The following is a 16,959-nucleotide window of genomic DNA, read 5'->3' as shown; positions in this document are numbered from 1 at the left end:
GTCTAGGTTCATCATAATTTTTCTTCCAAGGAGCAAGCATCTTTTAACTTCACAGCTGGGTTCCACTGACCTGAAACCAAAGTGTTGGTAGGCCTGTGCTTGATGTCTCTGGAAGCTCTAGAAGAGAACATACTTCCTCGACTTTTCCAGGTTCTAGAGATGCATTTCTTGTATCCCTTGATTCGTCCCCTTCCTCCATCTTCAAAGGCAGCAGTGTAGTATCTTCAGGTACCTTTCTCCCCCATCTTCCATCATCACATTGCCTCTGATCTCCTGCCCCTTGTTAATATAAAGACACCTGTGATTACATTGGACTTCCCTAGTGACTCAGCAATAAAGAATCTGCCTGCAATGCAGGAGACCCAGATTTGATCCCTGGATTGGGAAGATCCCCTGGAGGAGGGCATGACACCCACTCCAGTATTGCCTGGAGAATCCCATGGACAGAGGAGCCTGGTGCGCTACAGTTCACGGGATTGCAAAGAGTTGGACACGACTAAAGCAATGGAGCATGCACGTGATTACATTTGGAACCACGTGGATAATCCAGGATGTCTCTTTGTGGTGGCGGGTAGGGCAGGGCTGTCTTGTTCTCTGTAAGATGTTTCCATCTAATAGCATATTCAGCCTCCACCCCCAAGATACCATGGACACGACCACCCTCAAATGTTATAACCAAATGTTCCCTGGGGGACAACTCTCCCCCATTGAGAAACACTGACCAGAGGCAAAAATTAAAAGACATCCTGTCTCTGGACTTCCCTGGTGGTGCAGTGGATAAGAATCCACCTGTCAGTGCAGAGGACACAGGTTTGATCCCTGGTCTGGGAGGATTGCGCATGCCAAGAAGCAGCTGGGCCCTTGAGCACCACAGCTCCTGAGCTTGCTCTCTAGAGCCCATGAGCCGCAACTACTGAGCCCACAAGCTGTAACTACTGAAACCTGCACACCTAGAGCCTGTTTCCTCAACAAGAGAAGCCACTGCAATGAGAAGCCCATGCACCGCAACAAAGAGTAGCCCCTGCTCCCAACTACTAGAGAAAGCCCACGTGCAACGAGAATCCAGAGCAACCAAAAATATGCAATTAATTAATCAATTACCAAATCACTAGACAGCCAATATATCTTATCAAGTAAATAAATCAGATAGAACAGAATGTACAACATGTTCTGACTTTGAAAATTGGCATTTTTAATAAATGTTTGAGAGGATTAATTGCAAATCACTAATATGGTTTTTCCAGTAGTCATGAACAGATGTGAGAGTTGGACCATAAAGAAGGCTGAGCGCTGAAGAATTGATGCTTTCTAATTGTAGTGCTGGAGAAGACTCTTGACAGTCCCATGGACAGCAAGGAGATCAAGCCAGTCAATCCTAAAGGGAATCAACCCTGAATATTCACAGGAAGAACTGGTGCTGTGGAGAAGGCAATGGCACCCCACTCCAGTACTCTTGCCTGGAAAATCCCACGGACGGAGGAGCCTGGTAGGCTGCAGTCCATGCTAAGGGTTGGACACGACTGAGCGACTTTACTTTCACTTTTCACTTTCATGCATTGGAGAAGGAAATGGCAACCCACTCCAGTACTCTTGCCTGGAGAATCCCAGGGACGGGGGAGACTGGTGGGCTGCCGTCTATGGGGTCGCATAGAGTAGGACACGACTGAAGCGACTTAGCAGCAGCAGCAACAGCAGAACTGGTGCTGAAGCTGAAGCTTCAATACTTTGGCCACCTGATGCAAAGAACTGACTCATTGGAAAAGACTCTGACACTGGGAAAGATTGAAGGCAAAAGGAGAAGGGGGTGGCAGAGGATGAGATGGTTGGATGGTATCACCAACTCAATGGACATGGGTTTGAGCAAACCCTGGGAGATAGTGACAGACAGGGGACACTGTCGTGCTGTAGTACATGGGGTTACAAAGAGTCGGACGTGACTTAGCCACTGAACAACAGCTACAAATATGGGTGAGCTCTCGATGAGAGATTAATGGAGGTCATCAGTTTCCAGTTTTTGCATTTTTGAAGTGTATAGCTTTTACAGCTATACAAATTCAAAAGAAGATGAAATAGTGCTCTTTTAATCTGCTTTATTCAGGACAGTGTTGTCTTTAGCCAGTTGAGGTCAAGATTATGAACCTTTGCTATTCTCAACAAGACAGGAGATAACAAGTATTGGCAATGATGTAGAGAAACGCAACACTTGTGCACTGTTGGAGGAAATACAAATTGGTGCAGCCATCACAGAAAACAGTATGGAGGTTTCTCAAGAAATTAAAAATAGAACTACCCTGTGAGACAGCAATCCCACTTCAGGGTGTATATCCAAAGAAAAAGAAATCTGGGTCTTGATGAGATATCTGAGGCTCACATGTTCATTGCAGTATTATTCACAATGACCAAGATATGAAAACAAGCTAAATGTCCATCAATAAATAAACAGATAAAGAAAATGTGAAGTGAAGTAAGTGGCCCGAAACCTAGTGACAGCAGCCCTGAGCTGTGAGTCAAAGCTTCCCTGATTTAATGTCTTTTTGGAGACTGCAAAATCAACTGACGAAAATTACACTGGAAATCCAGGTACGCAGGAAGGAAGGGGATAAGATGCAAACCAGATTTGGCAGTCATGAGTATCTAAGAGCTATCTGGTGCCAAAAGGCTGGATGTGCTCCCCTAGGGAGGTGGGGAGGAGAGGAAAAGCAGGTGAATGGGGAGGGATGGGGTAAAGAAGAAACTGAGGACAGTCAAAGGCAGAGCAGGAAAGAGCAGCATCGAGAAAGCTGCAGGCTGGAGGAGACAGAGCTGTGGTGTGAGCATCTGGGATGCCAAGTGGGAAAGAAAGAATGAAAGACAGTAAGAGAGAGAGAGGGAGGGAAAGAGAGAATGAAAGAGAGAGAAAAAGAAAGAAGGAGGGACTTCCCTGGTGGTCCAATGCCTAAAACTCCCTGATCCCAATACAGGAGGACTGGGCTTGACCCTCGGGCAGGGAACAAGATCCCACATGCCGCAACTAAGAGTCTGTGTGCCCCAACAAAAGATTCTGTGTGCTGCGGCTAAAATACCTCACCTGCTGTAACTAGGACCCAGTGTAGCCAAATAAATAAATAAATAACCTTGACCCTGAGGGATGGGATGGGGAAGGAGGTGGGAAGGAGGGTCAGGATGGGGAACACATGTACACCCATGGCTGATTCATGTGAATGTATGGCAACAATCACCACAATATTGTAATTAGCCTCCAATTAAAATTTTTAAAAAACATTTTAAAAAATTGAGATTGTTTCTTGAAAAAAATTTAAAAAGAAAGGAAAGAAGGGGAGGGAGGGAGGAGCGAAAGGAAGGAAGAAAGGAAGAAAGAAAAAAGGTCAAGGAAGTGAGAGCTGAAAATTAACCACGGGCTTGAGCAAATATGCGGTCACTAATGACCTCGACAAGAACAATTTGAGAGGACTGGTGGGCTAGAAAGCAATCAGTAGCAGGTTTAGAAGGACGCGGCATTGCAAAGTGCAGATAGGCTCAAAACAGTTGGCTGAAAAAATGAATAATCATGCCTGATTGTTGCCGGGTTGTCATGACAACCAGCTAAGACAATGATGATGAACGCTCTTTCTTTAAGTGACCTTTTCTATTGAGGCTTAATTTACATCCAGCCAAATTCACCCTTGATTAGTGTACAGTCCTATGAGTTTTGAAAAATGCACGCAGCTGTGGAACCATCTCCAAAATCAAGATATAGAACAGTTTCATCAACCCCAAGCAGTTCCCTCAAGACCCTTTGTAATTAACTCCTCCCGGCATCTTCAGCCCATAGCAATCTGTCCCTACAGTTTTGTCATTACCGGGAGATCATATAATGGAAGTACAGTGTACGTCCCCTTCATGGATTACAGCCTTGTCGTGGCGAAGGGGCTTGTGGAACTCAATGAAGCTACGAGCCATGCTGTGCAGGGCCACCCAAGATGGGCGGGTCATGGTGGAGAGCTCTAACAAAATATAGTCCACTGGAGGAGGGAATGGCAAACCCCTCTAGTATTCTTGCCGCAAGAACCCAATGAACAGCATAAAAAAGCAAAAAGTCGCCAGTCCAGGTTCAATGCACGGTACTGGATGCTTGGGGCTGGTGCACTGGGACGACCCAGAGGGAGGGTAGGGGAGGGAGGAGGGAGGAGGGTTCAGGATGGGGAACGCGGGTATACCTGTGGCGGATTCATTTCGATATTTGGCAAAACTAATACAATATTGTAAAGTTTAAAAATAAAATAAAAGTTAAAAAAAAAAAAGCAAAAAGATATGACACCGAAAAGTGAGCCCCCCGTGTTGGAAAATGTCCAATATGCTACCAGCGAAGAGTGGAGGGCAATTACTAATAGCCCCAGAAAGAATGAAGCGGATGGGCCAAAGTGGAAATGACAGTTGTGGATGTATCTGGTGATGAAAGTAAAGTCCAATGCTGTGAAGAAGAATATCGCGTAGGTACCTGGAATGTTAGGTCCATAAATCAAGGTAAATTGAATGTGATCAAGCAGGAGATGGCAAGAGTGAACACTGACATCTTAGGAATCAGTGAACTAAAATGAATGGGAATGGGTGAATTTAATTCAGACGACCGTTATATCTACTGCTGTGGGCAAGGATCCCTTAGAAGAAAGGGAGTAGCCCTCAAAGTCAACAAAAGAGTCCAAAGTGCAAGTAAATGCAAGTTTTGCATTTACTTGCAAAACCCAATGCATGGTACTTGGGTGCAATCTCCAAAACAACAGAATGATCTTGGTTTGTTTCCAAGGCAAACCATTCAATATCACAGTACTCCAAATCTATGCCCCAACCACTGATGCCAAAGAAGCTGAAGCTGGCCAGTTCTATGAAGACCTACAAGATCTTCCAGAACTAACACACACACAAAAAAGATGTCCTTTTCATCATAGGGCACTGGAATGCAAAAGCAAGAAGTCAAGAGACACTTGGCTACTACTGCTAAGTTGCTTCAGTCGTGTTCAACTCTGTGCGATCCCATAGATGGCAGCCCACCAGGCTCCCCCATCCATGGGATTTTCCAGGCAAGAGTACTGGAGTGGGTTGCCATTGCCTTCTCCAATGCGTGAAAGTGAAAAGTGAAAGTGAAGTTGCTCAGTCGTGTCCGACTCCTAGCGACCCCATGGACTGCAGCCCACCAGGCCCCTCCGTCCATGGGATTTTCCAGGCAAGAGTACTGAAGTGGGTTGCCATTGCCTTCTCTGAGAGACACTTGGAGTAACAGGAAAATTTGGCCTTGGTGTACAAAATGAAGCAGAGCAAAAGCTAATAGAATTTTGCCAACAGAACACACTGGTCATAGCAAACACCCTTTTCCAACAACACAAGAGATGGCTCTACACATGAGCATCACCAAACGGTCAATATCGAAATCAGATTGATCATGTTTTTGCAGCTGAAGATGGAGAAGCTCTAAGTTGTTTTGTGGTCATCAAAAACAACACTGGAAGCTGACTGTGGTTCAGATCATCAGCTCCTTATTGCAAAATTCAGGTTTAAATTGAAGAAAGTAGGGAAAACCAGTAGGCCATTCAGGAGTGACCTGAATCAAATCCCTATGATTATACAGTGGAAGTGACAAATAGATTCAAAAATATGATAGAGTGCCTGAAGAACTATGGATGGAGGATCGTAACATTGTAAAGGAGGCAGTGACCAAAACCATCCCCACAAAAAAGAAATGCAAGAGGGCAAAGTGATTGTCTGGTAAGGCTTTACTAATAGCCAAGGAAAGAAGAGAAGTGAAAAGCAAGAGAGAATGGGAAAGATACACCCATCTGAATGCAGAGTTCCAGAAAATAGCAAGGAGCGAGAAGAAAGCCTTCTTAAGTGAACAGTCCAAAGAAATAGAGGAAAACAACAGAATTGGAAAGACTAGAGATCTCTTCAAGAAAATTAGAGATACCAAGGGAACATTTCATGCAAGGATGAAGCAAGCACAATAAAGAACAAAAATGGTAAGGACCTAAAAGAAGCAGAAGAAATTAAAAGGAAAAGGTGGTGGCAAGAATACACAGAACTGTACAAAAAAAGATCTTAATGACCAGGATGCTCATGACAGTCTAATCACTCACCTAGAGCCAGACATCCTGGAGTGTGAAGTCGTTTGCCTTAGGAAGCACTACTACAAACAAAGCTAGTGGAGGGGATGGAATCCAGCTGAGCTATTTCAAATCCTAAAAGATGATGTTGTTCAAGTGCTTCACTCAATGTCAGCAAATTTGGAAAACTCAGCAGTGGCCACCAGACTGGAAAAGGTCAGTTTTCATTTCAATGCCAACCACTTTAAAAGTGGTTCCAGGCAACCTTGACGGCTTTCCCCATTGGCTCAGCAGGTAAAGAATCTGATTCCAATGCAGGAGACACAAGAGATGCAGGTTCAATCCCTGGGTCAGGAAGATCCCCTGGAGAAGGAAATGGCACCCCACTCCAGTATTCTTGCCTGGAAAATCCCACGGGCAGAGGAACTTGGCTGGCTACAGTCCATGGGGCCCCAAAGAGTCAGACACGACTGAGTGACTGAGCACAGCTCAGCAGAGCTGGCCTTTGGAAGTTGGGCCAGGGTGTAATGACTGACAGTGAGAAGGAAAAAACTGGGCATTGACAGCACCTACAACAGAGAGATCAACAGTCAGATCCTGAACTATCTTCTCTTAATTTTCATCTCTTTCTTGAGCTGTAAATATCAAATATTTTTATAGCAACCCAAGATGCTTTGCATGAAGACCTTCTAAATCATCTTTACATTCTCTAATTGGGCTTGTCACTCACAGCTAATATTGCTCTATTTATAATTACTCTCCCCATTTAGGGTCTGAAGGTTTATTTTTGTATTTCTGAGACAGGCATGCATATCCCAAGTATGCATGCTCCTATCACTATTTATCTATTTCTTTAGAAAAACAGGGTTATCATTTCTCTCTTTTTTCCTCACCTTGCTGTGCCTACCTCTGACCCTTGGTCTGGCAGCCTTCTTGTTTATTTTATTTGCTTATTTTTCTGACCCAAACACGAAGCACGCAGGATCCCAGTTCCAGACTAGGGATTGGACGCACAGCCCCTGCATTGGAAGCATAAATTCTTAACCACTGGACTGCCAGGGAAGTCCTCCAACCTTCTTGTTAATTTTAATTAATATCTTCCATGAACTTTATATTATTCCAAATATTCACAAATTTATTGTTTCACTTAATCTCCGTGGTGGATGATGACAAGGACCTCCTGCTTTTAAACATTCTGCAGATGAGAAAACTGAGGCTCAGACTTACTAAAAATCACTTAAGTTTCCACTGCATTGTTTAGGATACTTCTGGTTGTGACTAAAATCTCAAACTGAATTGGACATAGCATTAACTGCCATGGACCAAATTGCATCCTTTTAAAATTCATATGCTAAAGCCCTAACCCCCAACTTGACTGTATTTGGATTAGGGCTTTTAGGAGGCAATTATGGTAAAGAATATGCCTGCAAAGGAAGAGGCCTGATTTCGATCTCTAGGTTGGGAACATCCCCTAGAGAAAGCGAATGACTATCTAGTCCAGTATTCTTCTGTTCCATGTATTCTATGCATAGAATTCTAAGTATTCTATGACTTCTAGTCCAATATTGGACTCTCTATTCCAGAATTCTGGAGAATTCCATGGACAGAGGAGCCTGATGGGCTGCAAGTTTGTGGGTGGCAAAGAGTTGGATGTGACTGAATGACTAACATTTTTCACTTCCAAGGCTAAATAAGGCCATAAAGGTGGGGCCTAATTCAGTAAAGCTGCAGTCCTGATACAAAGAGAGGGACTTCTCTGGTGGTCTAGTGATTAAGAATCTGCCTGCCAATGCAGTGCAGGGGACAAAGATTCAATCCCTGGTCCAGGAAGATCCCACTTGCCATACAGCAACTAAGCCTGTATGCTGCAATTCTGGAACCCGTGTTCCCTAGAGCCCACGCTCCACAGTGAGAGAAGCCACCACAATAAGAAGCCCACACACCTCAGCTAGGGAGTAGCCCCCACTCACCACAACCAAAGAAAGCCTGTGCAGCAATGAAGACCCAGCACAGACAAAAATAATAAATAAATAAAACATTTTTAAAAGAGGAAGAGAGAGAAATCACACTGTCCCTATGTTCTTGAAAAGACCCTGATGCTGGGAAAGATTGAAGGCAGGAGGAGAAGAGGGCAATAGAAAATGAGATGGTTGGATGGCATCATTGACTCAATGGATCTGAGTGTGAGCAAACTCCGGGAGATGGTGAAGGATAGGGAAGCCTGTCATGCTGCAGTCTATAGAGTTGCAAAGAGTGGGACATGACAGAGTGACCGAACAACCATGTTCCTGAACCAAGGAAAGGCCATGTGCGGATATAACAAGAAGGAGGCCATCGGAAAATCAAAAACAGAGCTCTCACTAGAAACCTGATTGACTGAAACACTGATGGTTTCTTAGCCTCCAGAACTGTAAGAATTAAATGTCTGTTATTTAAGTCACCCAGTGGATGATACACCCAAGCAGACATCATAAATGAAAAAGTAAGATGTGTTTTTAAGAATGACTTGGTATTCTGGCTCAGTGATGTGATCAATAATTTAGTTTCTTCCCGTCTCTCTGCTGTGCCCTTCACGATGTTGGCTTCAAACTATGGTTGGCCAACCCTATGGTCAAAAGCTCTCTGCCAGTAGCCCTGAAGCTTCAAACTTCAGGGAAGGAGATAGAAATTCTTTGTTCTGAGATGCACTCTGATTGGTCCAGCCTTTATCACATGACCACCTCTGAGCAAATCACAATAGACAGATAGTAGATACCTTAAGGCCCGCAGTTGGTTGAGTGTTTAAGAGTTGAATTGGCCAGTTTTCCATGAACTATAATTTGTTGGAAAAAACTGACAGTCTATGAGGTTTCAACTTGGGTTCTGGCAGAAATTTTCTCAAAAATGAATGAAATGAACTTGCTGGTTCAAGGAAAACAACTGACAGTGTTTGTTGCCAGTGGTAAAATTTGAGCTTCAAGGGAAAATTTTAATTTTGGAAGACACGTGTTTGTCACCATGTTTGACAATGTTCCAACGCTGAAAGACTTTTCTGAGATTGGTGGTGATATTAACAAATGGAGTTTTTAAAATATTATGTAATGAAATGCGTCAATGTTTGGAAGATCTGTATGACTTAGTGAAGTAATATTATTCAAAAGACCAATGAACGAGTCATAAAAAGTGCAAGGTAGGACTTGTCCTTTCAGTCTAGTGATTAAGACACTGTGCTTCCAATGCAGGGGGCATGGATTTGATCCCTGGTCAGGGAATTAAGATCCCACATGTCTGTGATATTGAGGAAAAAAAGAAATACATGAAAAGTGCAAGGTAGACAAATGGATTTTAATAAAATAGAACTCACTGAAATGGAGAGTCCCCACTACAACTAACCTTGACTAAATTACCAGTTTTTCAAGTTTTAGTATAGCATTAAAGAAGAATTCAGCCATGAAATTAAAAGACGCTTACTCCTTGGAAGGAAAGTTATGACCAACCTAGATAGTATATTCAAAAGCAGAGACATTACTTTGCCAACAAAGGTTCATCTAGTCAAGGCTATGGTTTTTCCTGTGGTCATGTATGGATGTGAGAGTTGGACTGTGAAGAAGGCTGAGCGCCGAAGAATTGATGCTTTTGAACTGTGGTGTTGGAGAAGACTCTTGAGAGTCCCTTGGACTGAAAGAAGATCCAACCAGTCCATTCTGAAGGACATCAGTCCTGGGATTTCTTTGGAAGGAATGATGCTGAAGCTGAAACTCCAGTACTTTGGCCACCTCATGCCAAGAGTTGACTCATTGGAAAAGACTCTGATGCTGGGAGGGATTGGGGGCAGGAGGAGAAGGGGACGACAGAGGATGAGATGGCTGGATGGCATCACTGACTCGATGGACATGAGTCTGAGTGAACTCTGGGCGTTGGTGATGGACAGGGAGGCCTGGCGTGCTGCGATTCATGGGGTTGCAAAGAGTCGGACACGACTGAGCGACTGATCTGATCTGATCTGAAAGAATTCTTGAGTTCCTGAGAAGTCTACTGAAATACTTTTTTCAGCTAGATGCTCGTAGGTTTTCTTCATAGACTTGGACTAAAATGACATTTCACAACAGAGTAATAAGGTAGTCTCACAAATGAGAATACAACTGTCTTCTAGGAGATTTGCAAATATGTAAAGCAATGCTATTCTTCTAACTAAATTTTTTGGTTTGGAAAATATAATAAAATATGTTGTTCATGTTACCATTCAATGGGTTTTATTGTTATTTTAAGTAAATTTTAAATGCACATTGTAAATTTTCTCAATTTTAATGTTTAAACAGTAAGTATTGATAGCTACAACTTACATTTAAGAAAGCTGTGTAGGGTCCTCAGTAACTTTAAGAGTGAAGAGGGGGGCCTGAGACCAAAAAGTTTAAGAATTAGTGCTCTAATAATAATGTTTTTTTCTTTTCTTTAGTTGAAGTATAGTTGACTTACAATATCATTTTAGTTTAAGGTGTACAGCACAGTGATTCAGTCACATATATATTGGAGTAAGAAATGGAAACCCACTCCAGGTCTTGCCTGGAAAATTCCATGGACAGAGGAACCTGGCAGGCTCCAGTCCATGGGGTCACAAAGAGTCGGGCATGGCTGAGCGCACATGGCAGATACATACATATATATATATATATATATATATATATATCAGTAATCTGATAAAAGAACACACACACACATATATGTATGTATGCTTGTGTGTGTGTGTGCGTGTGTGTGTGTTTTCAGCTGCTCATTCACGTCCGACTCTTTGCGACTCCATGGACTGTAGGCTGCCAGACTTCTCTGTCCATGGGATTTTCCCGGGCAGAAATACTGGAGTGGGGTGCCATTTCCTACTCCAGGGGATCCTCCCAACCTAAGGATTGAACCCACGTCTCCTGCATCTCCTTCACTGGCAGGTGGATTCTTTACCACTGCACCACTTGGGAAGCCCCATATATAAGTGATATCATATGGCTTTTGTTTTTCTTTCTGGCTTCACTTCAGCTAGCCATTCTGAACATTAAATTTCTTCCTGATGCCCTTCACTCTCTCCTAACCCTATGAGGACAGCTTTCTCCTAACTCTAGGAACTGATCATCTCTTCTGCCTGAAGTGCTCCCATGACAACCACAGAGTATCTCTCAGAATCCCACGGCTGAGTGTCTTTCCAGTGGCAGAACATCACAGAATTTCAGCATCACATGTACTAAGAAATTGAACAGCCTTAGACACTAGTGATCAGCCCAGGCACACATGGTACCTCTGAAAGTGAAAGTCACTCCGTTGTGTCCAACTCTTTGAGACCGCATGGACTGTAGCCTGCCAGCCTCCTCTGTCCATGGAATTCTCCAGGCCAGAATACTGGAATGGGTAGCTGTTCCCTTCTCCAAGGCATCTTCCCAACCCAGGAATCGAACCCAGGTCTCCCACATTGCAGGTGGATTCTTTACCATCTGAGCCACCAGAGATGCCAATCCAAACATCTAGTGTCAATTTAGGAAGCCAGTTGGCTACAGCTGGGAACTTTTGCTCCCATCTGGATCATGGGATTTTCCAAGTGACACATTGCCCGCAAGGACATAGACCTGAAGGATACATAAGCAAGGTGGAGTTCTTTTTTTAATAGTAATTCTTCCATTATAGAAACTGTCTTAGTCTGTTTGGGCTGCTATAACAGAATATCTCAGATTGGCTGACTCTTTAAAAAATTTTATTGTGGCAGTATATGCTGTATAGTAAAAGTGATTCAGTTACACACATATTTCTGTTATGGTTTATCACAGAATATCGAATATTGTTCCCTGTGCTATAGTGTTATTTGCTCGGTCAGGTCTGACTCTTTGTGGCCCTGTGGAGTACAGCCCACCAGGGCTGTAGCCCTCCAGGCTCTTCTGCCCATGGAATTCTCCAGGCAAGAATACTGGAGTGGGTAGCCATTCCCTTCTCCGGGGTGTCTTCCCAGCCCAGGGATCGAACCCAGGTTTCCCACATTGCAGGTGGATTCTTCACCATCTGAGCCCCCAGGGCAGCCTGTCATCTTGGGGCTAATTAGTTTTAATCAGTTTTTGTTGTATCCTCAGTGATTACATCATTCTTTTAAAGGCTGTGTCTGCCCCCTTCCCTCCTGTCTCATTTCCACTAGATGTTAAGGCAGATTTTAAGCACTGAAGCACATTGCTTCAGGGAAATATTTTTGAGAATTTATTATGGAGCAACAGAAAAGAAAGGTAGAAATGTTTCCCTCAGGGGCATTATTCAAAATCTGTGTTGTACACATATCAGTATAAGGCGTTTGGTGTTTTGTTTTTCTCATGTCCTGGACAATTAAACTGCCAATGAAGTGACATGAAATCAGAGAGAACTTTAACCTCGCTGCCATGGAGACCACGTTTCTCACTCATGGGGGGAAAGAGAGTTTACACAAGGATTTCCTAAGGTGATAAGGCAGCTGGCCATCGACAATTCCAGATACTTTATGGACAGGCAGAAAATCATGGGAATTTCCTGGGATTGACAAGTCAAGAAAGGGAAGCTTGAGATCTGTGATATTGTGATTTATAATAAGAAATACATTTATTTGCGACTTCCCTGATGGTCCAGTGGTTAAGAATCTGCCTGCCAATGCAGGGGACATGGGCTCAATCCCTGGTCCAGGAAGATCCACATGGTTTGGAGCAACTAAGCCCATGTGCCACAGCTACTGAGCCCACTCTCTAGGGCCCTGCTCCGCAACAAGAGAAGTCACCACAGTGAGAAGCCCGCACACTGCAACCAGAGAGTAGCCCCCACTCTCCGCAACTAGAGAAAGCCCAAGCACAGCAACGAAGACCCAGCACATCAAAACTAAAATAAAGAAATAAAAAGAAATATATATATTTGGTCTTCATCCTTGTTTCTATCATATAGCTCTTAAAACCTTGGAATTTCTGTGATAAGAGTGATGAACGTGTCTTGTTCTGCTAGGGAAAGCACACAGAGATGTGGGTGGGTTGCCATTGGAACCAGCTTTGTCATTAGAGGGTTGAAAATTTCACTCCCACTTCCCAACCTCTGGGGTGATTGAGTTCAATCACCAGTGATCAAGGACTTAATCAATCATGTCTATGTAATGAAGCTTCCATAAAAACTCAAAGATTGGGGTCCAGAGAACTTCTAGGTTGGTGAACCAGAACACTTTCAGAAGTTCCTTTGTTCAGGATCTTGCCTGTGTATCTCTCTGCATCTGGCTGTTGAGTCTCACTGTAATAAACAAATGATCTAGTGAGTAAACTCTAGTATTCTGAGTTCAGTGAGCCACTGTAGGAAATTAATCAAACCCAAGAAGGGGGTCACGGTGATCTCAGGTGGCCTCGTCCTGCAGTGCCTTGAAGCAGGGTTTCAGTTCCCCGCCAGAGATTGGGATTGGGTCATAACGGTGAGAGCACCAAATCCTAGCTGCTAGACCAGAGGCCAGTGACAAGACCCTGGCTCTTCAACTTTGCAGAAAAAGAATTCCCACAAAGACAGAAGTAGTGAAACAAGTGGGGCTTCCCTGGTGGCTCAGCAGGTAAAGAATTCACCCACGATGCAGGAGACCCGAGTTCCATCCCTGGGTCAGGAAGATGCCCTGAAGAAGCGTATGGCAACCCACTCCAGTATTCTTGCCTGGAGGATTCCACGGACAGAGGAGCCTGGCGGACTACAGTCTATGGGGTTACAAAGAGCCAGACATGACTGAAGCAACTTAGCACAGCACACAGCGAAACAAGTGTTTACTAGGAGGAAGAAAAGAGTATAGTACATGTGGATAGTCTCGTGGGCAGACTCAGAGAGAGAGTCACCCCTTTCTGGTAGTCAATTACTTTTAAGGGGCATTCGTTCCGGGGTTTCCTTTGGCCAATCATTTTGATTCACCTGCTTCTGAGTCTATATGTGGTATATCTCAGGATCCCCTATGTGTGCATGAACATCTCTCAGTCAAGATATATTCCACCGAAGAGGCCAAGAGGGTGTGTGACACCCCCTCCATTTTTTTACCTCCAAGGAGCTTTCTAATCAAGAGAGTTTCCTTGACTTCGAGAATGGGAAATATGTGGTGCTTTTATCTTCGATCTGGGCAGGGCTTAGCCTCCTCCCTCGACTGTCCTACTATTTTCTTCTTAGAGAATCGGTCCACAGAGAACCAACTCTAACTGTTTCCTCCGGGGGCTCATCCATCTCCTGACTCAATGGGAACCTCTGATTTATACCCAGTTGGTCAGAAACACAGGTAACAACCTGGAACTGTGCTTGGCATCTGCAGTGGGGGCAGTCATATGGCACCGAGTCCTTAACCTGTGGACCCTGATGCTATCTGCAGGTTGTATCAAAATTGAGTGGAAATGCAGGACACCCAGTACGTTGGAAAATTGCTTGGTGGTATAGGGGGGAGAAGGGGAAGCCACACATTGGAATTAGTATCAGAATAATCAGAATCAAAATTCCTCTTTGGAAAGAGGCTTACTTTATCTCCTCATTCTAAACCAGGTCCTCTGATTCTATTCCATCATTGCTCTATTTTTTTTTTTTTGGCTGCACCTCACAACATGTAAGACCTTAGTTCCCCTGCCAGGGATTGAACTCATGTCCCCTGCAGTGGAAACTTGGGAGTCCTAACCACTGGACTGATAGGGAATTCCCAGAAATATAATTAATTTACAATGTTGTGTTAGTTTCAAGTGTATAGCAAACTGATATGTATGGGTTTGAACTAATCTTTCTAACTGAGGGGTCTCCGTGTGGATTCTGGGAGGAGTTTGGCTTCATTTGTTGGGGGGAAAGAGAAAGAGTCCTTTATAAGGAATGGATGAAAATTTAGGTGGTGTCCATTCCCTGGGACAGTGATCTGCTGACTTTCCTTAAAGGGCCAAGTGGTCAGTATCATTAGTTTGGGGGCCAGACCGTCTCCGTCTTGAACTCTGTCTTTTTTGCGTCTTTTTTTTTCTTTTCTTTTCTTTTTTTTTTTCTAGTCAGCAGAACGAGGAGTTCGATCTGTAACTGACTGTGAACAATCAATTGAGATAACTCACTACCTTCGGACCAGCCTTGAACTCTGTCTTGTACTCTGTCTTGGTAGCTTGAAAGGGGCCATAGACAAAATGGAAACAAATGGGAGTAGCTGTGGTTCAGAAAAACTTTGTAGACACTGAAATTTCAGATTTATATCATTCTCACCATGGACTATTCTTCACTTAACTTTTTAAAATGATTTTAAAAGGTAAAAATCATTCTTAGTTCACAGGCTATATAAAGAGGCAGGGAGCCATACTTGGGAAGCCCCACCCCGCATCGGGCGTAGTTTTTCAACCCTTACCTAGATGTATTTGTCCAGGCAAGTCTGTCTTTAAAAAGCTACACAAGGCAATCTAGAAAAACGGTACAGATGAACTTATTTGCAAAGCTGAAATAGAGTCACAGATTTAGAGGACAAACTGAGGGTTACCATGGGGGAAGAGGAGATGGGATGAATTGGGAGATTGGGATCGACATATATATACCACTATGTATAAAATAGATAATAAATGAAAACTTACCGTATAGCACAGGGAACTCTACTCAGTGCTCTGTGGTGACCTAAATGGGAAGGAATTCTTAAAAAACAGAGTGGGTACGCGTATGCGTATAACTGATTCACTTTGTTGCACAGCAGAAACTAAGACAGCACTGTAAAGCAACTGTACTCCAATCAAAATTAATAAAACCAAAAGGTCTCCACAAGAAAAGAGGCACTGATACCTGGTACAGTGTCGATGAGCCTCAAAAACATTTTGCTGAGTGAAAGTAGCCGCTCAGAAAAGGTCACATATTGAGTGATTCCATGTATTGAAACATTCAGGATAAATCCATAGGGACAGAAAGCTGATGAGTGGTTGACAGGGATGGGGGGAGGGAAGGACTGGGGAGGGAGTGCTAAATCGTATGGAGCTTCCTCTTGGGGTGATGAAAATGTTTTGGAACTAGATGGAGGTGAGAGCTGCAGAACACCATGAAACTAGTAAATGCCACTGCATTGTATGCACTTTAAAATGGTATATGACACGTAGTTGACTACAACTTAATGTGTTTAATTTAAAAAAATATGTGAGCCTTTTGCCTCATTGCAGTCAAGAAAGCAACGTGGGTCACCAGCAGCTCTACTGGAGCCGTTTGAGAAAATTCAGCGAAGGTTCTCGCTCTTGCCGGGTCTGCTCAAACAGGCACGGTCTGATCCGGAAACACTGCCTCAATATGGGCCACCAGTACATGAAGGACGTTGGCTTTGTTAAATCAGACTAACTGAAGTTCCTTGAATAGATCATTCAGCACATCTACCTTATGTGGAAACAATATTAGCTCTTTGCATAGAAAATGAAAGTTTAAAAACTACCCCCCCCCCAAAAAAAAATCCATGAGTGGTTTGGATGCACAGACAAGAGAGGACTTCCTGTCACCTGAGGTTATATTCCTGGCTGTTTGAGGGGCATTCCTGAATGAGCCAAGGTCCTTGGGGAGAGGATCCTCCTACCCATTTGGGGAGACATACAGTGACATTTGAGGGCTTCCCTGGTGGCTCAGCTGGTAAAGAATCAGCCTGCAGTGCAGGAGACCTGGGTTCGATCCCTGGGTTGGGAAGATCCCCTGGAGGAGGGCTAGGCAACCCACTCCAGTATTCTTGACTGAAGAATCCCCATCCACAGAGGAACCTAGTGGCTACAGTCCATGCGGTTGCAAAGAGTCAGACACAACAGAGCAACTAACCCCACTGATGAAAGCAGGACAAGGCTTTTCAGGGAGGTAAACATGGGAGGCTGGAGAAACCAATGGGTGAGAGAGTCCAGCTCTATAAAACCCCTCAAATGTGTCCCTGAGAGCACAGCTATACTGA

At 43.8% G+C, this 16,959-nt stretch overlaps 1 protein-coding gene and 1 pseudogene across 1 annotated transcript; one reads left to right on the top strand and one right to left on the bottom strand.

The window, feature by feature from the left end:
• The window catches only part of LOC109560899 (mitochondrial transcription rescue factor 1-like), a 59,943-nt pseudogene extending 55,971 nt beyond the window's left edge, over window positions 1-3,972 (bottom strand).
• A 447-nt stretch (window positions 3,973-4,419) lies between these two features.
• On the top strand, window positions 4,420-16,370 carry LOC139183971 (small ribosomal subunit protein uS14-like). The gene is made up of 2 exons (XM_070792262.1): window positions 4,420-4,469; window positions 16,199-16,370. The coding sequence occupies exons 1-2, from the start codon at window positions 4,420-4,422 to the stop codon at window positions 16,368-16,370; spliced, it is 222 nt and encodes a 73-aa protein (XP_070648363.1).
• Window positions 16,371-16,959: the final 589 nt, after the last annotated feature.

Source organism: Bos indicus, chromosome 7 (assembly GCF_029378745.1).
Source record: "Bos indicus isolate NIAB-ARS_2022 breed Sahiwal x Tharparkar chromosome 7, NIAB-ARS_B.indTharparkar_mat_pri_1.0, whole genome shotgun sequence".
NCBI classification, from domain to species: Eukaryota; Metazoa; Chordata; class Mammalia; order Artiodactyla; family Bovidae; genus Bos; species Bos indicus.
The sequence above is the reverse complement of the archived record's forward strand: the minus strand, read 5'-3'. Positions and strand labels throughout refer to the sequence as shown.